The 26,791-nt window shown below is 41.4% G+C and overlaps 1 protein-coding gene across 1 annotated transcript in view; it reads left to right on the top strand.

Annotated features, from left to right (window-relative positions):
- Positions 1-26,791, top strand: part of ATP8A2 (ATPase phospholipid transporting 8A2) — a 604,495-nt gene that overhangs the window by 349,339 nt on the left and 228,365 nt on the right. The window contains exons 26-27 of the mRNA XM_035003669.1: positions 7,482-7,665; positions 11,596-11,706. Of these exons, the coding sequence (XP_034859560.1) occupies positions 7,482-7,665; positions 11,596-11,706 (295 nt within the window). The remainder of the gene's footprint in view (positions 1-7,481; positions 7,666-11,595; positions 11,707-26,791) is intronic.

The following is a 26,791-nucleotide window of genomic DNA, read 5'->3' as shown; positions in this document are numbered from 1 at the left end:
CTTCAGGTTAGGTCATGATCCCAGGGTCCTGGGATTGAGTCCCACGTTGGGCTCTCTGTTCAGCAGGGAGTCTGCTCCTCCCTCTGCCTGTCACTCCCCCCTGCTTGTACTCTCTTTAAAATAAATAAATAAAATCTTTAAAAACAAAAGAAAGAAAGTTAATATATTTTTAAGTAGAATTGTATTTTTTCCTATTCTTCATAATTATGATTAGAGATATAATTCATCTTAGAATCATGACTTTGGTAGTTAGTCACTATTGAACATCCACCATATAAATGACTGGGTTGGCATTTAGGGTGGCGTGTGAAGAGGGAAGGATGGAAAAGGAGGGGAAGGGGAAGGTGAGGGAGATAAACTCATCCCCCATAATGGGTATAATCATTACACTGCATACATTGAGTTAATTGAAAGAGATATACCTGTTAAATAATTCCAGGGTCAATTCTTGAAACATGGGTGTCCATGATATTCCCACCTGTGGCCTGTCATCCTGTCTGCTCTTTTATGAGGCAGCTTTTTTATAAGGTTATGGAGAGAATAGTAACTTCAGTCATATGGCATTTTGTAGGAAACCCCACCTTTGATATTGCTAATCAAATGTGGTTTGAACTTTTTAGGGATGGAGAGAAATCCTTCCACAGGAGGGCCTCCAAGACATCTCAATTTTTGGAGGAAATGCTGGGATAGAATAGAACCCTTCAATGCCAGAGCAACCAAAGCCAGAGACGCTCATCCCTGAAAGTCTGTGTATGTTGCTTATTTAACAACTAGGTGTATGGTGCTCAAACCCATTATCTCTTGGATGGCTTTTTGCCCTGTAAGCACTCATTCTGCTTTTGAGAATGTGTTCTGCTCCAGCCCCAACCCTATGTGGCTGCCTCTTGGTCAGGCACTGAATTTTTTTTTTTTTAATTTAATTTTATTATGTTATATTAATCACCATACATTACATCATTAGTTTTGATGTAGTGTTCCATGATTCATCGTTTGCGTATAACACCCAGTGCTCCATTCAATATGTGCCCTCTTTAATACCCATCACCAGGCTAACCCATCCCCCCAGCCCTCTCCCCTCTAGAACCATCAGTTTGTTTCTGAGTCCATAGTCTCTCATGGTTCGTCTCCCCCTCCGATTCCACCCCCCCTTCATTTTTCCCTTCCTACTATATTCTTAATCTCAGGAAACAAACTGAAGTTTGCTGGAGTGGTGGGGGGTGGGAGGGATGGGGTGGCTGGGTGATGGACATTGGGGAGGGTATGTGCTATGGTGAGCGCTGTGAATTGTGCAAGACTGTTGAATCACAGACCTGTACCTCTGAAACAAATAATACATTATATGTTAAAAAAAAATAAGCACTGAATTTTTGAAATAAAACCTGAACTACATCTTCAATTATATCTTTGTGAGGTATTGAGACACCATCTCTTATGGCTTCCTCATGTAGGAGGTAGCTCCTTTTCTATGTGTACATTTTTATAATGAGGGGGCACTTAAGTCTACTTGAGAACCACTGAGTGAGGGAGTTTAAATCTCACTTCTTTGTATCTACGCATCAACTAGCCTCAAGTACCTATTGGGTTTGCCCAGACACTCCTTCCTGCCACCCCCTCTCCCCTGAAGCCTCCCATCTGCCATTCTGCTCTAGGGACTGTCCCAAGCTGCCAACATTATCTGCTTTTGGAGCTAAGGGCTATGGTGAGATGCACTAAGAACTGAGACATGAGATTAAATTTGAGAGAGTCACACATTTTGGGTCAGAGCACAGGAATGGAATGTTCCAGAAGGGTAAACTATCCAGGAGGCCTGGACAGTGCCTGTGTCAGTGCACTAAATCCATCTAAGGAAAGAACACAGGGGTCAGAACAGGTGTTGGTCAGCCACGGAAGCACTTATTAAACAGATACGTAGGATAGTTTAATTGTTTTTAGATTTTTAGACCTCTATTTAGGTGTTCATTTATCTGCAAACTGAGTATTTTTTTAAGATGTTGCAATTTCTGAAATATTTAGGATTACTGGCTGCTATGAGAAATAAGGTATAATATTTTAATTTTTAAGGAAAGAGAATCGCTTTCATAAGGATATTATCTTTAAGTTAATGGGAAAATGGAAATTTTCATAAATTAAATCCTACTCGTTGGTTTCTGCATCATTAAAAAAAAAACTTACAAAGTCCTGTAGACCATATTTTTGGTTAGTATTTCCTCTCTCTCAGCCTATTATGTGAGACATTCAGATTGGAAGACTATTTTAAATGAAATTCCAGCCCTATTTTGTACTCACTAGTTGGGGGTTCAAAGCAAAGAAGAACCTATATATACAAAGCTTGAAAGAAGGGGATAAGATTCAGTGTTCCTGCTAATTGTTAAATGTCACCTTATGAAAATTTTACATGTATCTTGTGCTATGGAAATGTAAGCCTAGCTAATTAAAACATTTGAACCAGAGAGCTCTGTGATCTTGTCCGGGTCAGTGCTAACTCCATCAGTGCTGTCCATACACAAGCAGCCTCGGCATCACCTGGGAGCTTGTTAAATGCACACTTCTGAATCAAAACCTCTATTTTTACAAGCTCTCTAGGTGATTCTGATATTCACTTAAAATTCAAGACGTATTGATCTAGGCCAGTGGTCTTCAAACTTCCTTTTCTGTCATAAGGACTTTCTATATGGGATGAAGAAGTTTGGGAGTCCAATTAGTAAAAGCATTTAGTGAATCTGGTTAATGAGTAAGTGTTGTAGCTTTAGTTGAAGTTCTCTTGGGTGCCCCTGGGGGGAGTGTCTTGTGACTTCCTTGGCTCAACTGAGTTCAGTCTACAAGTCAGTAATAGAGGTCTACCTCTCTTTGACAGATGAGACCTCTGAGCTCTGAGAAGGGAAGGGATTTAAGTTTGCTCAGATGATATTGCAATTCGGAATTTAGAAACTCATTCTGAGACCAGGGCTTTTGTAGATCAGATAAATTTAATGCATGATCATTAATTCTAGAAAAGCAGTTACCAAAGGTTCTACTTAAGCATTATATTTGAAACAATTTTAGAAAGTAAGTTCTATAATTTCAGGAACACAGGGGTGCCTGGGTGGCTCAGTTGGTTAAGTGTCCAACTCTTGGTTTCAGCTCAGATCGTGATCTCAGGGTCGTGAGATTGAGCCCCATGTGGGGCTACACTCTCAGCATGGAGCCTGCTTAAAATTCTCTCTCCCTCTTCCTCTGTCCCTCCCCCCACCACACGTTCTCTTTCTCTCTCTCTCTTTCTCTCCCTCAAATAAATAAATAAATCTTTAAAAAAATTTTAGGAACACATATTCCATAAAATTAGATACTCCAGGATACTGAATTTTTTTAAGTCTCAAAAGGAAAACTTTTTTTATTTTAGAATCTATTGTGTTAGCCAAAAAAGTAGGTAGAATATCTCTTCAGTTGATTAAAGATCTTTGATTTTGTATTTTTATTCATAAGGCACTAAAATAGGTTATGGGACTGTCCCAAGTGCCTAGCTTAGCTCAGATGTGGTCTGGAATTCTTATTTTATAGGTTGAATGTACTATATGCTGGGAATACTTAAGTGTGGCATGTGATTCCATGTTACAAATTAAGATTAAAAAAGAGCTGGTTTGTGCTTTGTGGCAACTTGGCATACTAAAATAGTTTGTATGGCTGAAGTGAAATGGTGCCTATTCAGTTCTGTAGAAATTAGCTGTTTGACATCTGTTTTGAACCCCTCGTGTGTGCTAGAATTATATTTTCTCAAGGCATCACAGCCGAGGGCATAATAAATCCTTGATGAGAATTTCATGCTTCTAAAGTGCTGGAGTATGACTCGGTTTATATACCCCCATCAGGTTCTCTCTTTATTCTTGCTTTTTGGGAAAAGGCAGCTGTTGGACTTTCATAGATTTTGCTTAAAGTCATCGCAATCATGACTTGATTTGTTGGAGATTCAAATCCCAGAGTGGCATTGTAGTGAGTATATTTGACTTGCTACCTGCTTGTTGGCTGGCTTATTGCTAAACTCCTTGACACAAAAGCATCAACTTTAACCTCAAAGAAAACCATGGATTTGTGTAGGAGCTTCCCACCACAGCCCTGCCTGCCTCCCACAGCACCATGTTTGTGTGGTTGAGCTTTCTGTCCTACAGATTCCCCTTTTGCCCTGTAGACCTCATTTGGCTCTGCATCACTTCAAGTCAGCTGACAAAGAGACCAACTTCTCGATTACTTGGGTGGCATGTGGAATCTCCAGGAGTCTCAGTCTCAAGCAGCCCAGTGCTATTTAAGTGTACACAGAAGAGGAGTTTGAGATTAAACGGTGGTGAAGTCCTACTTCAGTGAGTGAACGATTGTACTCAAAGAGTGATCGATGTGACCATGGAGGGAAATGATCAACGCAGAGGTTCCCAGATTCTCTGCATTCACCATGCCCTAGTGTCTCAGTAGTTCCTCAGCAAAGCCCATAGGCCAAGAAAGAACACCAAACAGGTCTAACTGTTAGGAAGGGAGGGTCAAACAATTTAAGAAGTATTTATATCCTAACGACTTAGCAGACATTTGAAACACTAATGCACATAGCTGGAAAGAAATAATACTTTCTTTTATCCTTAAATAACCATAATCACTTGCCAGTGCTATGATATGCGCACCTGTTACACTTTGTACACCTTCTCAAACCTTGGAGAAAGCGTGAATGCTGTGTCCCTCATTTCCTGTCCCACGTTGATTTTTCACAAGCTATTTGCTTTTTATCACAGCAGCTGTGAAAACTCAGCTTCACAAAGATAATGTCATAAAAAGGAATGTAGCAGGGTGCTGGGGTGGCTCAGTTGGTTAAGCGTCTGACTCTTGATTTCGGCTCAGGTCATGATCCCACGGACATTGAAATCGAGGCCCTTGTTGGGGGGTGGTCCATGCTCAACGGGGGGTCTGCTTGAAATTCTCTCTCTCCGTCTTCCTCTGCCCCTCCCCCTTGTGTACTCACTCTCTCAAATAAATAAAATCTTATAAAAAAGGAATGTGGCGTGATCTAATATTGAAACTGTGAGCTACTTCAAGCTAGTATGTTGTACTACTATCTGAGAGATGTTGCTGTATTTTCCTTGAAAATCAATAATTTCCCACTGCAGCACCCCAGAATACTTACAGGGAATCATGGGTTAGGTGGTATGCAGTTCTCAGATGTGTCCAATTTTCTTTTTCCAGCAATCAAAGTTTTGCAGGGGGGGTAGGAGATAACATTTGTTTCACACTGCCAAGTTAATATAATGATTTCACATAAATATATCAACCTTCTCATGAGGTTGTTGGCTCTCATTTTCCCATTTTTACTGATGGAAAGACAAGAACTCAGAATTATTTCCACTGTTTAAATAGTGTAGGGAACAGAAGAAGGTCATGCTCACTAATTTAACTTCAAATCCTACATTGTTTTCTCCATACCATATTTGATCTCTGCTTCTATTAAGCTTAGAGATGAAACGGGAAATCACATTTATGTAGCAGATGAGAATTGTGAGAGCTGTGTCTGCCAATCAGGAGTTTAAAGAGAGAGGAATGTCAAGGTCAGCCCTGGGCTCCAAGTAGCCCTTGCACAAATGTGGAAGGAAGAGCTACAACTTATATCCTTGTCCATGAAAATTGCTTACATTTAGGTACCTGGAGAGTCAGTGATGGAGAGAGTAAAACTTCCCGTGATTTCATGTTAGTATATATATATATATATTTATATATATATTATATAAATAATATATATATATCAGATATATATATTATATATATAATATATATATATATATATAATGGTAGGTCTAGTAATCTGCTCCAAGGAGATAGTGATTCTGTTCTGCTCTGCTTGTAGCTGTCTAGAAGATCATACTTGGAAGTTATTTGTAAATTCTGAAGCATGCCTGTTAAATCATGGGTGAAGAATCTGGGACTGTTTAGCTAGCAGGCACTGAACTTTGGGAGGAAGGATGTGATAGGTGTCTTTGTAGTTCAGCCTTCCTAATATTTGAAAGAGGAGTTATACTTGTTCTAACCTAACCCAGAGGACAGAATTAGTACTTTGAAGTATGCATAGCTTATCAACTACAGAAAAGTAATAATAATTTTTAGTGGTTGCAGTTGCCCTGGGAGGCAGTAAATTCCCATTATTGAAAATCACTGTGAAAATGATAAAAGAGATAGTAGATCATACAACCTGGGTCCTAACGGCCTTTCAACCTGTAGATTCTGTTTTTCTAACTTGCTAATTTTCATTTCATTGAGCAAAGGCTTTCAGAGTAACTGTGCTTTAAATCCAGTTTGCTGTCTCCCCAAACACAGATAGGTCTCTGTGTTGGTAAAATTAAATGTAAGGTAAATTTTAAGTTTTTTGTTGGAAACTGATGTTTTGAAGGTCAGAGGCCATATGAGAGGTCCTAGTTCTACTGAGAAAGCCTTTAAGTGTCTATTCTAGTTTACAAGTACAGTACATGTGTGGGTGCAGCCAGTATATCTCTGGGAAACCCGGACAGGCCTTTTACTATGCGCATGTGTGCTTTAGTCATTCAGGAGTTTACCTGTCAATTTCCCAAAGTGACTATCAGCTCACCAGTTCGGAATTTAAAATAAATCAGTCCTGAGGTACTAGTAGTTTTCTCAAGTCATTGTATTATCTGGTCTTATACTCTGAACAAAGACTTCCTTATAATTAACATGGCTGTGCTTTAGACCCCATAGGTTTATATTGGGTCTTCTTCCCAAATGACTTGAGGGCTTATGAAAAATAGCCCACATTCTTTGCTCCCTTGCAGAAACAACCCCCCTTTGGCAAAGATAATCTTATCTTCCGCCTTTGGGCTGTGCTTCTGCACAGTTGAGCTTTGGTAGACCTTCTGTCCCTACAACACCCCCTGCCACCTTCTTAAATCCTTCTGCCGTGGTTGCCCTTCAGACACTGCCTCCATTTCTGAGGTGGAAAGGGGAAGGCTTTCTTCTCTCTCACTCTGGTCCTCTTTCTGCACTTCTCAAGGCCCTGCCAATTTTCTTTCCCTTCTGTGAAAGCAGATTTTACAGAAAATTCCCTTGCCAGCCCTAGGTTGTATATGATGAACAGTAAAGCAAAAATGGGGTCTGTTCTAGTTTTCTGATTTATTTGGAAGACATTTCGTAAGACCTCTGTAACTAGCTTCCTTGCCTTTATCATTCAGGGGGGCACATGTGCCCCTGAGGAGTTTGCACGTATGGTCCCCACTGGGCAGAGCGATTACAAACAGGCTGTGTTTTAAGTTAATTTTGACTTGTGTATTTCATCTGTGAAGTTGGCAAATACTTGAAAGGCACAAGCTACTGTTTTCTGAAAGCTTCTTTGCACATGAGCATAAAATGTATGTACTGGATTTGGAAATTGTCCAATAACTGCCCTTTCAATGTAGCTAAATGTAGATTACAGCTGTTTCCTCTGGAAAGATGCATATAATCATCATTTCTTTCTTCTCTTACAGGGTGTCTCCTCTGCAGAAGTCTGAGATAGTGGACGTAGTTAAGAAGCGGGTAAAGGCCATCACCCTCGCCATTGGGGATGGTGCCAACGACGTTGGGATGATCCAGACAGCTCACGTGGGTGTAGGAATCAGTGGGAATGAAGGCATGCAGGCGACCAACAATTCGGATTATGCCATCGCGCAGGTCAGAGGCATGGTTGACCAGCTGTCCCGTCCTGTTGACAGAGGTGTCCACTGGGCATGAAGGTCTGATTGGTGCTTGACCTTTAGTCTAGCCCTAAGAACTCTGCCACCCCTTTTGAGGTTGTGTCTAGACAAAACCACCAGAGTATTCAGATTTCCCTGTGGCCTTGATCTTGTGCAGTTGAAAGGCCCTGTACTGCTGGTTGTTTTGGTTGGTTTTGCTAGCTGTGAGGTTGGCCAAGCTTTCTGTACTCCAGGCAGGGCGTCATTCCTGACAGATAGGTCTCTGATCCTGTTAATGATGGTCTCTCACCCTCAACTCCCACATTTGCTGCATGGGCTTTTCCTTGTGCTGTCCCATGCTAAAGAATGGCTGTGCTTATTACATCTCTTCTTTACCATCCTGACCCCAGAATCTGTCCTCTTTTCAGAAGGTGCTAGAACACTCTCTCCTCAGGCATTCGAGGTCAGGGGAAAGCAGTGGTTTACAACTGCTACCCTCTCTGTAGCCATAACCAGGGTGCGGTAGCCATAACCCACGGTCAGTAGCAAACAGCCTCCTGCTATTAGGCCAAGTTCAGCCCATTCCTCTCTGGATCAGATGTTGCATGCAGGAGTTCCTGATGCACTTTGTAGTTACTGAACAGATGGCCTGAGGATGAAAGAATTGCCAACTCCTCAATGATAGATAGCCAAAAAGTGAAGGAAAATAGCTAACCTCCTGACCTTAGGTGACATATCTAGAGCATTTGGCCTGCTTGATCATCCAGAAGATCTAGACCTCATAATGGGCACCGATCATTTCCTCCTGTCTACAGATTGCAGTATGTCATGATAAAATGCCTGCTGGTTAGCCTGGTGGTTAGCTAGGGTTTCCTCATGTCCTTCTAGTGTTTAGTCATTTGAAGAATGTGTTAACCTTAATCACATGAACACAGGTAATAATGGCTTTTTATCCCTTCAAGCTGAGATCAGGGGCTGCGTATGAACTGTGAAAGAGCTTCCAACAACCCCAGGGCTGCAGGCTGGTCCTGTGCAGCTTTGGGGTCCACCTCCCCAGAGGGGCTTCTGCATTAGATCACCTCTCCGATTCCCTCCCAGCCGGTGGTTCTGCAAACACAGGGAGGAATTACAAAATCCTCATGGCTCCAGAAAGTACATGAAATCAATCTTGTTTCTCTGTTGATTTCAACTAAATCCTCAAGATAAATGCTAAAGTAGGTAGGGGAAGGAATTCTGATTGTACAGGTGGGAACACTGGGGCTCCTTCACATTGGGTGACCAGCCTCAGGTCCGAGCATCCAGGGTCAGAGAACACCAGACCTGTACGTGACCTTGGGGACCAGCTCCACACACCTGCCCATTCACTTTCCTGAGTCAACCACTCCGAGGCCTGTGGGACTCTTGCTTCCTGTAGTCTGTCAGCAGCTGTAGATGTTATACACCCCAGCATTATTAAATACTTGAGTTATAGCATCATGTGGCTGGAAGGGATCTTTAGAGGTTTCCTAGGAGTTCCAGGCAAATATTTGTCTGTCTTTTTCTTTAAAATGTCTGGGGAAGGGAGATTCCATGACCTGCTTTATTAAAACTGCATACTAATAGGCTGTGGAATCTGGAGCAATTGCTCTCTTCAAATTAAAAGCATCAAAGAAGCGTAGGGAGGAGGAGAGTTAGAGTTAGAGTTAGGGGTTTTCTTGCCCCACTGCTGTAATAGTGTTCACTGCCAGAGGAAGTGACGAATGGCCGCATGTGTCTGTGGGTCTTCATTTCTCCTGTCCGTGGTCCTGCCCACGATTGGGGAGAGGTCCTGTTGTTTCAGGGGAGCATTGCTCTTTGCCTTACACCTTCTCTACCCGACTTTAGTTAGAAGCAAGAAAGGCCGCAATTTTATGTATTCCCTTTGCCCCCAGTGAAATGATAAATGTCTCTGGTTGAAGTCAATATCTTGGGCTTTTTCTCTTTATTGCATGTGGATGAATACATTTTTGCTTGGGTTTTTGAGGCAATGCCCTGGAAGCTTACATACAGAGGAAAAACTAGCTCCCAGTCCTTGGGAAGAATGATGAAATGGGCAGAGCTCCAGTTGTACTTCTTCCCTGGTTGCCTGTGCTTTTACCCACAGCACAGCCCCTGCGACTGCCAGCCGCCTGCTGGTCTGCTACCTTGCCCACAGCCCGTGGGCAGCCTGCACCAGCGACGTAGGGCACAGCGCCTCTGGCCCCAGCTGCCTCTTCTCCTCAGGAGGCGATCATTCCTGCCCCCTAGCTTCTTAACATCTTTTGAACGACCTCCTGAAAATAGCGTTTTGATTTAGGTTATATGTATTTTTTTCCCCTGAACACAAATCACTGTAGCACTAACGTTGAGTCATTCCGGATGACTCCAGCAGATGCTCTGTGTGCCCGCTGAAGTTTAACATCAGGGGGTCTGGGTCAAATGCAAACTTCCTTTTTATTTGTTTAGCCAGTTATTTTATGATTCCCCATTCCCCTTTGGAATCCTTAATGAGCTTTTATGGAGAGTTTTATTTTTCCATATGCACCTACTCCTGCCATTTTGAAGTGGCCATATAGCTTTTGGAGTATGCAGTTGAGTGACCCGCCTTACCCCCATCTCCTGGGTAGATCTCTCATGAAATGTGATGTCATGTCAGATTGAGCTCCCTTCTTCAGGACTAATGGAAATTATTACGTGGCTTCCTCCTGAAAGAAAATGTTTTCTTAAAAGAAAATTACATTTCCAATCAGAGTTTTTTCTTTTCTACTGATAGTTAAATTTAATTTCAGAAGTAATCAGAAATTAATAGGAAGTTTGCAATAGCAAAAGAATTTCTGAAGTTTATGGATGTTCTCAATACAGCCCGATTATCTCTTCTGGGAGCATGAGCCCGAGGACTGCCCTGTAACTTGGAACAGGGGAATTAAGGTTTTAGTTCAAGGCAACCAAGGGGCATTTCAGTGTGGTACAAGGCTAATCAATGTATAGAAATTGTGAATTCAAACAGGATCTCCCCTAATGGTGCCTTCATGCCAGGGCACATCATAGTCCACAGAACAAAACAACAACAAAAAAACCCCTCATTTCCCTACCTCCAGCTCATCTTCACACTTTTGGAGACCTTTGTGAAGAGGCCACAGAAAGCAAAGCCAGGCTAAGAGGAGGCTGAGGGGATAGGATTTAAGTGGTGCCCGAAGAACCCCCTGCCCCAAAGAGGATTCAGGGATTTTATTGAATATTGCTCAGTATCCCAAACTGCAAGACCCGTTCCATCACTGTCACCTTAGTATCTGTTAGCCACTTGTTGGTTTTTTGTTTTTCTTGACTGCATAGCCCTCTAGCAAGAGGTACTCTGTACTAGTTGGAAGCAAAAAAGGAGAACAAAATGGGTGTGGCTGGTAAGGCTGTGTGTTTGCACCTGAGTGTCTCTGTGTCTCTGTGAATGTGCAGTTGCTTTTAGCGTGCGGACTGACAGTGGAAATAGGTCGTGTCTCTGTGTGCATCCCTTTTTAAAAAAGGATACTGGTGCATGAGTGTTCCTGTCCCTTGCTCCTTGTCACCATCAAATCTGATTGAATAGAAGCATCTGGTTGCCACTGTGCTTTTCTTTTCTTCCAGTTCAAGAGGTCACCTTCTCCTAAGAGTTAGGACCCTAAAAAAGTATTTGTGTAAACAGAATTCTCAAGAATAACAATGAGAGGTCCAAACTGGCGTTTGGGGAAAATATTAGCTATGTAGATTTAAGAGGAGAGTTTAGTTGTCCTCACCAGACCTGAAAGATCTGCCTTTGGTTTCCAGAAGTGAATGGTTTTCTCAGGTTCTCTGCAGAATCTGGCTTCCTCGATGACCTTCTCTGTCCCCGAAGAACATTTTGTGACTTTTGTTCCTAAAGGATGGGCACTCCTGAACTTTGCCATTGTTTCCCCCTCAGTTTTCCTACTTGGAGAAGCTGCTGCTGGTCCATGGTGCCTGGAGCTACAATCGGGTGACCAAGTGCATCCTGTACTGTTTCTATAAGAACGTGGTCCTCTACATTATTGAGGTGAGCCAGGCCACCTTTGTCCTTGGGAGCGGGGGGGCTTTTGCAGAGGGCATCTTCACATATTTAAGGTAATTGCAAGAAAGGATTTTGTTCCTGTAAAATTAAAAGGTCCTGCTGGGACAGACTGGAGTCTGTGACACACACAACGTCTGTAATATGGGGGACACCTCGCAGATCGAGGTCCTCATGCCGAGGAACCAATGCGGGAAGGCCCGGTGACTGTTGTCACTCACACCCTGCTCCTCCCAGGGGGCTCAGAGCCTGGGCAACGGGTGTTCCCACATTTCTTGGTGGGCATGGGGACGTTTCCAGGCAGCCCGGTCATTCTTTTCTTTCCTGGAATGAAAGAGCCTGATTTCTTGTTCTATTTCTCACGGCATCTGCAAGTTACCCAAGCATTGATTCATCGCCTCTGGCATATTTGGATGATACTATTTAAATGGGAGAAGGTGTGGGAGTAAGTGGGGAGTGAACAAATAAGGTAATTAAAAATATCTCCGTGAATTTCTTGAGTTGTCAAGCTGGTTTTCAGGATGTTGATTCAATTGCAAGCACATTTATTTTACTTATTAGCGGGACTAGAGCAGGAGAGGGGTGGTGGGCTCAGGAAAAATCAGAATGGGCACTTTCTCTTTGAACTCAGTGGGAGGACCAGCTGCCTCTTTCCTCCTTTTTAAGGACAGCTCTGCTGCAAAGGTGTGGCTTTTAAGGCCAACGTGACTAATAGATTTCCAAGTGTGTTGAGAAAAGAGGAAGCAGGCGGTCACTCTGTGGAGAAATAGAAAAGCAATGTTAATTGCATTTGGTGTTAATATCTCAGTCTGTTATGAGTTATTTTGTGTCTGATGTCTCAACTCTTGGCAGAAATAAGAACCAAGACATAGATCAATTTTATCTGATGTGGCCCTTAAAATATGCAGCTCAGGGAATTTAACAAGTGGTTTGCTAATGTAACCGTGACTAAACATTTCTTTACCCTACCCAGTTGTCTACTCTATCCTATTGAATATTCAGGTGAAACATAAAGGTTCACATCACTGAGTTTGTAACCAAACTACTAATGAATAGTTTTCCTGGGTTTTGCAAGTTGTACATTGTACTAATTTGCACAAAGGGCATCCTACTTGCCTTGTCTGCTCATGCTATGATACTCAACTCAGTCTGCACCAAGTAAGAACTTCTAAATGTTACATGTAACGGATTTTATAGTTTCTATCTTCCTCCTGTCTGCATTTTTACAATTTTTTTCTTTTTTTTTGGCACTTAAATATGTTTGTCCTTCTGTTTCTGTGGCTTTCTTTTTCCCTCTGTGATAGCAGTCACTCCTGAATGTCACTTGAGGTCATAGGTAATCAATGCTGTGGACTCAAGCAGTGTGGGAATCCCTGTGCCCACGTGCCATCCCAAGTCCCACATGCATTTTCAGCTCTTACTGTAGGGTTGGCTTCACAGGATTTCTTAATAATCTGGTTTTCCTCAAAATCAGCAAATTACAGATAGTCTAGACTTCTTATCAAGACATTTTACATGAAGCTCCGAACCCTTCAGCTTCCCAGAGCTTCCTCCGGGGCCCTCCTTCATCATTTACACTTCCTATCTTGCCCTTTTTTTTTTTTTTTTTTTTTAAACTTCAAGAGGGCTAAGGACGAGAAGAGTACAATTTTTGTCTGTCTGGAAAATTCCATTTGGAATGAGGCCCTGAAAATGCCATGTGAGTTCCTTAAATTAATTTTTCAATTGTAGCTGAACCACAGCTGTACATGGTCTTTTGTAAACAGCCTTTAAAAACATTCCTGATAAAATTTAAAAAATTAAGTAAAGTCTCCACCACTCTGGTCTCAGTCTTCTACTTAGTATTTCAAGGAGATTTAATTTGAAAATCAAGAAAAAACAAAATCTTCAACTGAGCCCAGAAAGAGCATTGACTCAGTGAGTGCCCAACCTCTGTGGCATCAACATGTACTTCAAATATAACTTTAAAAACAGGAAAGTTCTACTTGGATGGTATTTTAGTGTGTTTTGAACCAAAAGATCAAAGATTGTTATAATTTGATTTGCTCTTTTGCAATGAATAGTTTTGCATTCTAAAGGTTACCTTGTAACTAATGGAGAATAAGTTGTATTCTTATTTTTTTTAAAGATTTTTTATTCATTTGAGACAGAGAGCATGAGCAGCGGGAGAGGCAGAGGGAGAAGGAGATGCAGGTTCCCCACTGAGCCAGGAGCCCGATGTGGGGCTTGATCCCAGGACCCTGGGATCATGACCCGAGCTGAAGGCAGACGCTCAACCATCTGAGCCACCCAGGTGCCCCTAAGTTGTATTCTTAAATGGTTTTCTTGTAACTCAAGGAGAAACCCTTTGCAAAAGCCAGTATGTCCTCATCTCAAATGTCCTCTGATTAGGTAACTATCAGTCATTTACAAATGTAGTCTAAAAGCAGTTTGGCATATTAAAAAAAGATGCACAAGTGGGCATGTGCACACACATACTAATAGAGTCTTGGCCATTATTATGAGGATCATTATGATTTGAATAACCAGTATAGATTGTATGGAAGACCTATGAGCCTGTAACTAATACAATCTACTCACTTGGTACACTGACCTATAAAACTTGAGTTTTCTATGGAAGGAATACATGGCTCTGTCCTCACTGCAATATGGAACGCTAACTGAAAGTTCCTTCCACTCTCATCCCCAAGCCCCCTTAGGTATATTCTTTTATGACCTTTTCCTGTGTTCATAGAGCCGTTTACATATACAAACAAATCAGTGTTTTTACATAAGTGTCCTCACACTTTGTAATATCTTCTGCAGTTGATGTGATACCAGTGTATTTGGGGGATCATCCCCGTGACTACATATGGGTTCATTGCCTGGTGTTTCACAGTATGTTTTCCTACAATCTATTTAACCATTCCTATATTGATAAATGTTTAAGTCATCTCCCTTTTTACCCACAAAGAGCCTTGTGGAGTAATAGTTGTCCCTCTAAGCAGCCATAATTATTCTACCAAAATGACAGTGATCTAAATCAAACATTACTACCCCAGTGCCTTGAATATAACACATGATCAAATTTATGTATTATTATCTGTACCTCACGTTCCCTGTTGCTGACTGACCTTCATGCTATTTGATGTGTCACATAAAATTTATTCAGGCTGAAGTAGCCATTGGTTCAAGTGATTAAAAATTAGAACAAAATGATGGAATCTGTGATTTTGTGGTCACCTTATCAATAGGCAAAACGAAAAATACATAAACCTTGGCTCTCCATTCCCTCCACTGCTACCTTAATCTAGTACTTCTTACCTGCTTGATAGGAGAGACCACTAGCTTTGGCCCCATTAACCATCTATAATGCAACCGGGATGAGCTTCCTGAACACGCATGTGAGTGATTCCAGTGGCTGGCAGCTCTGGAACTAGGTGCTCAATAATGTTGGCAGTGAGTGCCACCATCCTCCTAGGACTCTTCAAGGTTCCTGTGGCTCCTGATGAAATCCCCGTGTCCCTCTTCATGCCCCTGCCCCTCGTGGTCTGGATCCCGACTGTCACCAGCCTCATCTCCCACTGCATCCCTCCTCATTCTGTTTTTAATCAGTGCTATTGAAGTACAATTAATACACAGTTAGATACACCTTTATTAAGCATACAGTTCTATAAATTAAAGCTGGATTTTATCATTAGAAACTAACTGGCAGTTTTCTGCCTGCCTCCCATAGATGACAAGAATGTCACAAAGAGTTTCTGGGGACGGATAACACAGATGGTTGCCCAACAGTGTGAATGTACACTTAAAAATGATTAGGATGGTAAACTTTATGTTGTGTGTATTTTACCACAATAAAAAAATGCTAAAAACATTTTAAAAAGAGTATCACAAGCACTTTGGGCCTTTAGTCACGTGGAGGGAAACAAAAATGTGTAGCCAGACCGTATGCTTTGGAGAGCTCACTGAAGGTTTGAAAAACAAACTTCACATGTAGTTTTGTTTTGTATTAGTGATTAAATGCTGCATTTTGTGGCTGTGACCAGATAGACCATATTTCTCAGAAGGTAAAATTCTTTTGTGGGCTAGACCATGCAGAATGTGGGGCCTTGTGGGGCGGATGGAGTCAGCCAGCTAGAGGGGGTACATTCCTGGTGTGTCCGAGATGGGGGGCAGGAAAAGGAATAAAGTTAGTGAAGACAAGGAGATAGGGTTGGAAGGGATATGTAAGTGGCCAAGGAAGGGGATCTAAATAACTAGATGTTGCTATTGGAAGCTGGGAATCCTTTTTCATTCTGGAATAGGCAAGTGACACAGTAAAAGCAATTTCAGAAAATGTGTATGTCAGTATGTAGGACAGATGGTAAGCATAGAACTTTAATGTAATTTTGTAGTTTTAACCTGGGGCATAAATCATGACCATTATGTAACCATTTCCCAGCATAATTTATAATCAGAAAGGAATGACTGATTTTTAAAAACTCTTTGATTTTTTTTTTAAAGATTTTATTTATTTATTTGAGAGAGAGAGAATGAGAGACAGAGAGCATGAGAGGGAGGAGGGTCAGAGGGAGAGGCAGACCCCCCACCGAGCAGGGAGCCCGATGCGGGACTCGATCCCGGGACTCCAGGATCATGACCTGAGCCGAAGGCAGTCACTTAACCAACTGAGCCACCCAGGCGCCCAAAAACTCTTTGATTTTGACAGTGGGAGGAATTTACCTTAAATGTAAAGATTGGAAAAATATTCCTACACATTTTTGAGTTCCTCATGTGACTGCTCTGTGATAATGCCCAAAGAGAGAGGGTCAATTAAATTCTTTAAAGTTCCTACGCTATTTAACAAACTAGGCATTTGTTATTCAGGATTTCCTGAATAGAGTACAAAGCATAATAAAGAGTTTCAAAGTATAACGGTCTCAGCATGTTAAGAATTTACTAGGTGTGCGTCTGTCCACAGACTTTCTGAACCCCTAGGAAAAGGTTATTTGGAATGGAGAAAATTTTTAGTGATAATGAAATGCAAATAGGAAAACAATAGGGAAGTTACTTGAATTTAACCTGCAATTCAAAAAATTATGATACAGATCCCTTATCAACTTTGGTATAACGTAAAGAAAAGACACCAAATCATCTTTGAAAGAGAGACGAGACTTTGAAATTATGATGACGATTCATTGGTGGCTTCTAGCTTAGAGAATAATGATAACATATAAGTATTAATGTGAAAAAATGGGAATTTTATACCACTTAGAGTGTCTACTTATTTTTGGCACCATATGTAAGAAAAACTAATGTTTTCTTGGGGTTATTAAACTGGTATAGGATACTGGCCAGGAACTGGGGAGCATATTTAGCATGGAAGTCTGGAAATATCACTGACTGAGACAGAGATTTAAACCACAGCAATTTGAGACCAAATGCAACCCAAACAACAGAATTTCACTGAAAGCTACTTAAGACTTATCAATATCTGACAAGCCTAAAACAAACAAATGAAACTCTGTGCTCTAGAATACTCCATAAGGTTTACCAGCATTTCGTTTCCTGTGTCTTAAAACTAAAACAGTAAAATGAATTATGGTTCCTGCATAAACTGCCATTCTAATCCAAAATATTCTCAGAGAAGTACTTGGAATTTATTTTTTCTGAGAACATATGTGTAATCTTTTTAGTTGTGTCACAGTTTTTTGTTGTTGGACCTCTGACAGGTTTTGGGGTTTTTTCCCTCCATTTTTCAGATCATTAATTGTTTGAAAATAATTATATGTAAATTACATGTAGGCAGCCCCTTCTTTCATTTACCGTCTGACTAGCTTCTTATTTGTGGAGGCCTAATTTAAATATGTTAATATACAAAGATGCTGTGGATTTGCTCAGCCATATTCCAAACTGGCATCTATTTCCTGAGAGTAACCCAGACTGCATTGTAAACAGGGAAAGAAAGCACTGGCTTTGGGTAGATTTTGCTTTAAATGTTAGAATCAATGAAGAATAGATGTTTTAAAACTTTAAAATACTATCCAATAACTTTTCCCCTTTTTGCTTGTAATGCACAACTGAAGTACATCTCAAAAATAAACGTATTTCATTCTTGACACGTAAGAGATCTCTTTATGATAGAAGACAAAATTCCTGATAGCTAAGCTTCTTTCTCTCTTCTGTCCAGTGCATCTTTGTTGTCAGAGGCAGCTTTATATTTCCTGATAAAGAGTCCTTATTTGAGGGGCTAGATTGGAGTCATGAGCTTAATGGTAACTTGTTAATAGGTGAAGGTGAATTGAAAAGCATAGTCAACATATGGACCTATCTGTAGAGACCTTGACTTCATCAAATATGAAGCCATCCATTTTCTAGTAAAAGCTTTAAGCAGGTGTTGCCTACCTACTCTGTGACAGGTGGAACGCTAGGACCAGGGGCCCTGGGATAAGCTCTGCAAAGTTCCCATTTGATGGGGGGGGTGGATGTTGGCGACAGGCACAGTGTGAAGTGTTCTGATGGTTGTATGCACAAGTCTGGTGCCAAGCCCTTTCCAAGAACATCCCAGCTTGTTGAGTTAGTGATTACCTGGGTGGTTCCTATTTGGGGCTGATAGTTGTTGAGCAATAATTACAATTTTAATATGGTGGAAGGAAAACTATTTCAAGAATGGCTTCCCAGTGGGCAGTTTGCAAATAGGAATTAACTAGAAGTAGGAACATTCTGAAGAGTACTTTCCCCGCCTCAGGCATCTGCATTCTCCAAGTCAAGTGCTCTGGGGTCTTGGATCCAGATAAAGGAACCAGACTGAACCCCCATCCTTGGAAGTGAGTAGGGGATGAAGATAAGACTCGCATAGTTACAGTGCAGCTTGCGGGGGCTGGCTTGCAGGAAGACAACGTGTGGTGCGCAATGAGGACTCTCAGAAGTGGTGCTTTACAGCTGTGGGAGCCTCAACTTTCCAGGATGACCTGACCTAAGCCCTAAAGGATGACTAGGAGCCAATCAAGTGAGGGGGTCTGGAGGAGAGGGTTAGGTTGGCGTACCAGAGAGAGGCCCACACCTGTCTGTCCCACTTAACCCTGTCTATTTATTCCAGCTCCGTGATAAATGTCAGAAGTCACTAGGCCCTTAGTAAACAACAGGGAAGAAGTGTAGTTTGCCGGGTTTTATGTTTCAGTAGGAAGATGGCTGCAGAACCAGCTGCACATGGGCTTAGGAATGTTCTCTCAAAGCCTAGATGGTTGCTGCCCATTTATGGAGCTGGGAGTTTATCAGCAAAAGATGGGGGGGATGATAGGGAGGAGTTGTTATAAAGCCGGAGAAGTATCCACAGTCTGGAGGGATCCCCTACAAGACATACCATCTCTTTGAACTTTATAAAAATAGACTCTTGCTTGCTGCCTTTTACATGTGACAATATATGCTTTTTTAATGATGTTTTTGCAGCTGTTTTACCTGAAAGGCTCATTATAAAGAGCCAACATTCTAAAAAAATATATTTAGGCATTGATGTTTTAAAAATTGAGTCTCTAACTCCATAAAACCTCCCTGAGGGGGGAGAAAAAGTGCAGGTCCAAAAGCAAATCAATGCAAAGGACTCCGGGGGCAATGTGAACTTTGAGACGTCTGCTGTGTGCAAAGCTGGGCCTTATTCTAGGGTGTCCGCTCTTTCCTCCCCTCCTGGTGCTATGGCAGAAGCGAAGGTGAGGGGTCAGCTCATCACCGCATGCATTAAAGCTCCCTTATTCCAACTTATTCCTTTCCTTTAGGTCCTATTGCATTCAGACATAGTGCCTGCATAATTTAGTACTTGCATTTGTCACAGTGAATGTTATTTCTGTTTACCAAATTGCTTCTGACTTCCCTAAGGGCAGGAACCATTTCTTTCTGATCTTGCCCCTAGACAGGACTGAATGCACCGTGCTCAATAAACAGATAATCAATTGAACACATTTCAGTAGAGGCTGACATGTCAGAATCTATTGGACTTGTGTGTGTGTGTGTGTGTGTTTAGAATATAAGAGAGAGAAGATTACTTAAGCAGCATATTGTATTTCTTTCTTTTTAGAAATGCTTCTGGTCTAACATATCTTTCCTGGTGGAATTTTCATAGAGAGAACTATACCCTCTAAGAATTAGAAGATTAATTCAGATTTAGAATTTGTTTAACCTCATCTTTTGAGAGAGAATAAAATATAATTTTGATTGCATTCTTTTTTTTTAAGATTATTTATTTATTTATTTGTCAGAGGGAGAGAGAGAGAGAGAATGTGTGAGTGGGCAGGAGGGGCAGAGGGAGAAGCAGGCTCCCTGATGAGCAAGTAGCCTGAAGTCAGACTGGGATTGAGTCCTGAACCTAAGGCAGACACTTATTTAACCAACTGAGCCACCCAGGCATCCCTTTGATTGCATTCTTTAAACACATTCCTACCTTAGACTACCTTTTATTTCAGCTGAAACTCTTAGATTTTCACTCTAGTGAAGCTGACTTTACCAATTAGGTTTTTTTTGCCATTTTACTCTGTGTTGCTCTCCTGTATTTCTTTCTGCCCTTTTTTCTGCTAGTAGAGACCAGCTTTCCTAAGAGTTTTGAAATCAAATATCCTTTAATTCTTAAAATTAATTTTGGGTAAGTGTCTAAGAACAAATCCCCCGATCATGCCCATCTATCCATTTTCATCTCTATACACCTGCGTAGCACCATTCTGAGCAAGTAAATTTCAGGGACATTTGATTAAGGGTGGTTGAGAGTCCAAGATTGAGAACAGAGACTTCAGTTATAGGCTGTGGAAAAGATAAGGTGACAACAGAAAGAATACCTTCTATAGCAGATGAAGGAGAAGATAGTGGGAAGAGGCAAAGGGAATTCATAACGTAGCACTTCAATGATGGAAAATGATCGCCTGTTTTTGGACAAGCCTACATTTGCTTTGAGAGGATCAGGAGCAGGGTACCTTCTCTTCTCCTTTTTTCTAAATTGGTCAGCCTGACTTAGGAAAGAGAAATAGATTTTGACCCATAGTTCTAAAATACTTTTTGACAAGCAAGTAAAATGAGATTATGAAAATGAAATTCATCATTCCTTTTCTTGGACTTACGAGTCTTTTGGATTTGGCCTTCAGTTAAAATAGCTTCTGTGAATAAGTATCACATCAGAAAGCTCATCTCTCCTCTAGTAAATGCCTGTACTTTTAAGTGGCAAATAATCTTCATTGCCTTCTGATAATTCACTGGAGCCAGTATATTGGTTTTCATTTGAGCCACTATACTGGTTTTCCAACAGGTGTTCTGGGAGTTCAGAGTGCACTTCATTTCTTCGTTCCCATGCGCTGGCAGATCAAGTGGACTATTTAAAGAAGGCTCAAGAAGTGATGCATATGCTTTCTTGCCTCATCTTTCAAAGTGAGGGGAGGCAAAGTAGATTAGTGTTATTAAGTACTGCTTGTACCTCCTGAGCATGCCAATAAAAGAATATTGATTAAAATGTTGACCTCTTTTATCCAGGGATTATAGGATGAAGTTTATTATTGCTCCTTAACTAAGCTGTGTGTTGTTTTGATAATCTTTTTGTTAATCACTTGTCAACCTGAAACTTGCTTCTTTGTAACATTAGGTACTAACTAGGAACTTTCACCTCCTTGTTAGCCTTGCCTTATTGGTTTTCTTTATTCCTTTGAAGGTATTGATTAATATGGTATACTGGTATATCACTTTCTTTTTGTGTGAGGTATAATTTACATGCAATAAAATAAGCCCTTTCTCGTGTACAGTCTGAGTCTCAACAAAGGCATACAATAGCATCGATGCTACCCCGCTCCATTATAGAGCAGTGCCAGCATTCAGAAACACTCTCTCAGCCCTTTTGTAGTCCCTACCTGAGCCCTACACCCAGTCCCTAGCAATGACTGGTCTGTTTTCTGAGAAGGTCCTGTGGGTGGAATTATACCATAATATGGTCTTCAGCATAACGCATTTGCAATTCATCCATGTTGTTGTATCAGTGGTTTATTCTTTTTAGTGCTGAGTAGTATTCCATTCTGGAAAGAGGGTTTCCCATGGTTGCGGAGTTCTGGAAGCCCAGTCCCAGGGGCTTGTGAACTAGGGACCAGGAAGTTACTGCACTGCAAGTAACATCATAGTTTCAGGAAAAGCGTGAATAAAATTTGACTGGAACAACACTGATCATAACAAGGCAAGATGGTAGTGGTGGAGGGGTGAGTTGGCCTGGGGAACACTTTCTGCTAACCTTTCTGGGGAGGAGAAGGGCCAGGAGCCCTTGTCTTCTTACAACCACTCTTCTATCTGCCGTCTGACTGGCTGTGGCCGCATTAGGCCAGCGGCGAGCGGACAGTGGCCAGGTTAGGGCGGTGGCAAGCGGACGGCGGCCGTGTTAGGGCGGGGTGAAGCTCTGCAGTCAGGCCGCTTGGGGGTTTTGCTTCCAGCTCCAGCCCTGCAAATCTGGGCATGCCTCCTGGCCACTCCCAGCCTCAGTGTCCTTCCCTGTAAAACAAGGATAATAAAGTACATACATCAAAGGGTTTGTGAGGACTAAGTAAAACCACACAGGAAAGCCTTCAGCATGGGGCCAAACCACAGAGTCCTCAAATTAGCCCGTTAGCATTATTTTAAGGTATTTAATATTTGACCAGTCTTTTGACTGTAGTGTTGTGGGCTTGAGTATTTTCCAGTTCACCCTTCCTCCCAGAATAGGATTCTGCCCTACAATAGCAGACAGTCATCCAGTCCACCCTCTGCTGGGAACCTTTCAGGATGAGGTAGATCTCCCTTTTACTACTTCTTTAGGCAGTTCTACCTTAAATGTAGCCCCTCTTATACACTGCAACTGTATAAAATCATTATAGAGCAAAATAACCACGATTCAATCTGCTAGATTAATGAAGTTTGCTTGCCTCCTCTCTGTGTATTGCTAACAATTCAGGTGCTAATAAGTAATTGTATTCCAGTAATGAGGTTGTCTGTTTTTAACTGAGAAACAGTTTTTCTAACATCACACATGGCCTGATGTTCTCCCCTGACCCAGGGTGGCATTTGCGGATTTCGTAAATTAGCCCAGACTCCTTGACGCTCTCACACTTTGCCTGAGTTTCATCAGGAGCATTTAAATGAAACTGACTTACTTGTTCTTTAAAATGCCAGCCCCTAAACAGTGCACTCTGTTGGGGTTTGCTGAAAGGAATCCATATGAGACAGTTTCTTCTGTCCCAGAATATGAGTTTTGCTAGTTTCTTTCAAAGCCAAGCCATCTCATGTTGACCGGAACTAGTCCTCCAGGCTGCGCTGGACCAAGACGTATGCCTGTGTTAGAATCCAAAAAGACCACCCCCTCCACGTGCCTGCTGGTTGCCTGAAAACACAAGTTTCTGTCTCCATGTGTACAGAGCAGGTGGGAATTGTGCTGTCCACAAAGATAATGTCAGAACTTTCAAGTAGGTAAAGTGCTGTGCTGATCTTGGGTATTTTTAACCTGGGCCAACTATAGCCTTCAAGGACCCAGGAGTTCTATCAATTACACCGGGACTTCAGGGTGCTTTGAAATTCACCTGCTTTGGAATACTCCACCATAAGAACAAATAACAATGCAATATATCCTGGCGGCTAGTATCTGTTGATATGAAAATGGAAAATAAGTTTTCCTGAACTCACTGCTGTTTCTGTCCCTTAGATTATTTTGAATCTATAAAAGCTGGGTGCATTTTGTATATGCTATCTTTTTTTTGGTGGGGGGAGATTAGCCAGAGAAAATTACCCAAAAAGGTAATGCTGTGAAAAATGTCTTTGCTATTTGTTATCTCTCTCTTGTTCTTGATCTGTTCATAGTATCATTAGCTAATGCAAAATATGCATTTGGCTTGGTCATTCTCGCTGGAAATTTTAAAAGCTCACATTACATATTCCTAATACGTAATTGCATTAACTCTAAATGCATTTGAAAAGATTGGTGGAATACTCACTACAGGGAAGTTCTATAGCAGCTATGGACTTTTCTCCCCCACCCCCAAGCAGATGGCCTTTTGTTTTAGCCTTGTCTCCTGGGACCCTCATGTTTCTAGTAGTGCTTCCTGGACTCAGCCCTGCCGTATACTTACAGGAACCATGTATGTACACGTGCTCTTGGGGTTTTGTTTTTCTTTCCTCTTTCTGTTTGTGTGGTTCGATAGAAATCTGTCTGTGGTGGAAATACCTGGGGTGCCTCCCAAAGGAGCTCTCCCAGGATGCCTCTGCCGGCCTCCCTCTCCTTGTTGGCTGCTCTTGTAACTCTAGCCAGTGCCACGGTTCACCTGCCTCTAGCTGGAGTCCACACAAATAGGAGTCATGATGGATGCTGCTGCCGCTTCTTCTTTTCTTCCTGCTTCTATAGCATTTGTCACAACGTTAATCTCACAAGTGATATCTGCCCATATCAAGGAATGGTAATCAGTAGTTTCTAAACAATAAGCATAAATGGGGGGGAACCCTAAATTTTCCTTAAAACAACCAAGTCTTTATTGTCGCTAATTAAGTTGGTAGAGTGAATTCTGAAAGACAAAATTAAAGTAATAATTAAAAGCAAGTTTTTCTGCCTACCATGAGTCAGAAAAGACTTTTAATTTAAATATTAATCAAAAATACATAATACTGAAAATGAACTTAAATAATTATAATAGTTATAATAATTATAATAAGAAAAGTCCTACTGTAAAAGTCAATGTGAATAAATAAAAAGACCTGTCCCACAGGGATAGGATAGGAAGAAATCTGCACACACAGAGACATACACATGCATATATAACACATACAAGCATTAAAGTGATTATTTAAACAAGGAAATGCTGAAGATCATAAGGAAATATATGAAAAAATAGCCTGGAAATCTTAAAAATAAAAGTACTAAGAGGATTTGTCATGCCAGATGTTACACATAGTACAAAGATGTAACAGTAAAAACAGTCTAGGACTGTGCATGAACAGATTAGTAGAATCAAGTAGTGAATACAAAACCCAGTCTAAATACAGCTGGATCTTTGGTTTATGATTAAAGTGGCATTTGAAGTGAGTGGGTAAAAGATACTGTACATAAATGGTGAAGGGAAACAGAGGGTCATTTGGAAAAATATTACAATGGATTCGTAATTATTACTTTACTCTTTCCACCAAAATTAATTACAAATGGATCTGAGGTTTGTTTTTATTTGGTTGTTCTTTTCTAAAAAAAGATAGAAAGGAAAAAAAAAGAAAAACAATCACAAACCCTCCATGTTACGAAAAGGTAATACCTTCACATGGTTCTAGACTTTAAAACCCCAGTAAAAATTAAACATAATAAAATCTCCTATCTCTGGGTCTGTCCTCATCATTGCCCCCTTCCCTTCCCTGATACATCTTTCAGCATTTGTTCATGCAGACACCGGCTTGTGTGATGGTTCATCATCATGACCTTCTTTCTTACTCAAAAGATTGCATTCTAGACGCCTGTTCTGCCCCTTCCTTTTGTGCCCTAAAATATATCCCAGGGTTCTTTCCACATTAATGTTGAGGGCTTCCTCATTCTTATTGCAACTGTAGAGAGTTCAGTTAGGTAAATAGTTTATTTAACCAGTCCCCTATTGATGGACACTTGGGTTATTTCCAACTTCAACATTTTCCTTCAACAAATTCTGTTGCAGTGTTGAGTAAATTCCCAGAAGTGGGACTTCCGTGTCAAAGGGTAAATGCATTAATAAATTTGATAAGTACTGCCATTTCCCCTCTTTTTTTTTAATTTCTAGGAGTTCTTTATATATTGGGGGAGATTAGTCCATTGTCAGTGGCATGAGTTGCAAGCATTTTACTTGCTTGGGATCCTTCCAAACTGTTCACTGTAGGTTGGGTTCCCTGGGAAGGAGACTCAGCTGGAGTTTAACATAAGGGATTTTGCTAAGGAGTGCCCTTGAGATCAACATCTATCCAGGGGAGGGAATGGAAGCACAAAGAAACAGTGGCCCAGGTAAATGAATGAAACCCTAGGTCAGACAACTGGCCAGGGGCCAAAGCCAGGGTGAGAACACAGGTCCCTGTTCTTGGCATAGCGCAGGTGCAGGCCGCTTCTTCCAAGGAGAACATCCTACAGAAGGTCATGGCTCAGGGGAAGTGGTTTCTAAAGAAATGAGTGAGAGTAGACAAAAACAAAGAAGGAAGTTTTCCCTAGGAAGAGGGTATACAAGTGATTCTGCGAAATTGCAAGTAGCTCTGAATGGTTGAAGGTTGGGTATGGGAAGTGTGGGAGAGAAAATTGGGGTGACATCAGTTAAGCCTTGGATATGTGTGAGTCATGGCATTTTAAGCACAGTAGTAGTGATGTAATGATACTTGCACTTCTGAAAGATCATTCTTGTTGCTGTTCATCTTGGTGGCTCATAAAAGAGCCACAGATTATATCTTCCAAAGATGGCTACACCAATACGTCTTTTAAGTCCCATGCTCTTCATACAAAGTGCTTCTGACACTTTTCCAACTGAACAGTGGAGGCTGTGTTCCCTTCCCTTGTACCTGGATGGACCCCTGTAACAGCCTCAAGCAGTAGACACCGGGTGACTTCCAAAGGTAGGTTCCTTTGGAACCCAGCCAACCTGTTGTAGGAAAACCAGGCCACATGCAGAAGCCACATGAAACTTTGTGGCCAACAGGCTCTCCAGGATCTCAGCGGCCAGCTGTGTGAGTGTGCAAACCTCGGAGGACTCCAGCCCCCAGTCTTCTAGCTGATGGCAGTGGGGCAGAGATGCGCGATCCCTGCTGAGCCCTGCTCCGTTCTAGATCTGTGAGCAGAATCAATGGTGTCATTAGTTTTTAATCACTAAGTTTGGGGGTAGGGGAGGTAACTTGTTAAATCACCATAATCCCCACCACAAATACTTATACCAATTTTTATTTCAAGCAAATTAATGAATGTCCCATCAGGCCAACAAGTTTCTCTATCTTTTGGGTCATGTTCCTTTGAGGCAGTCACTTTTGAGGATGCAGAAGAGTTTTTTGTACAGATGATAAAGTCATTGAAAAGAAACCTAGTTTCAAGGACCTTGTCACCATGAGGTTTAATGATGAGACATCAAGCACACTGCCCAATGCGATGAAC

The sequence above is a fragment of the Mirounga leonina genome, unplaced genomic scaffold (genome assembly GCF_011800145.1).
Source record: "Mirounga leonina isolate KUSES-001 unplaced genomic scaffold, KU_Mleo_1.0 Mir_127, whole genome shotgun sequence".
Taxonomy (NCBI): domain Eukaryota; kingdom Metazoa; phylum Chordata; class Mammalia; order Carnivora; family Phocidae; genus Mirounga; species Mirounga leonina.
Note: the sequence above shows the minus strand (reverse complement) of the source record. Positions and strands in the feature narration are given on the sequence as shown.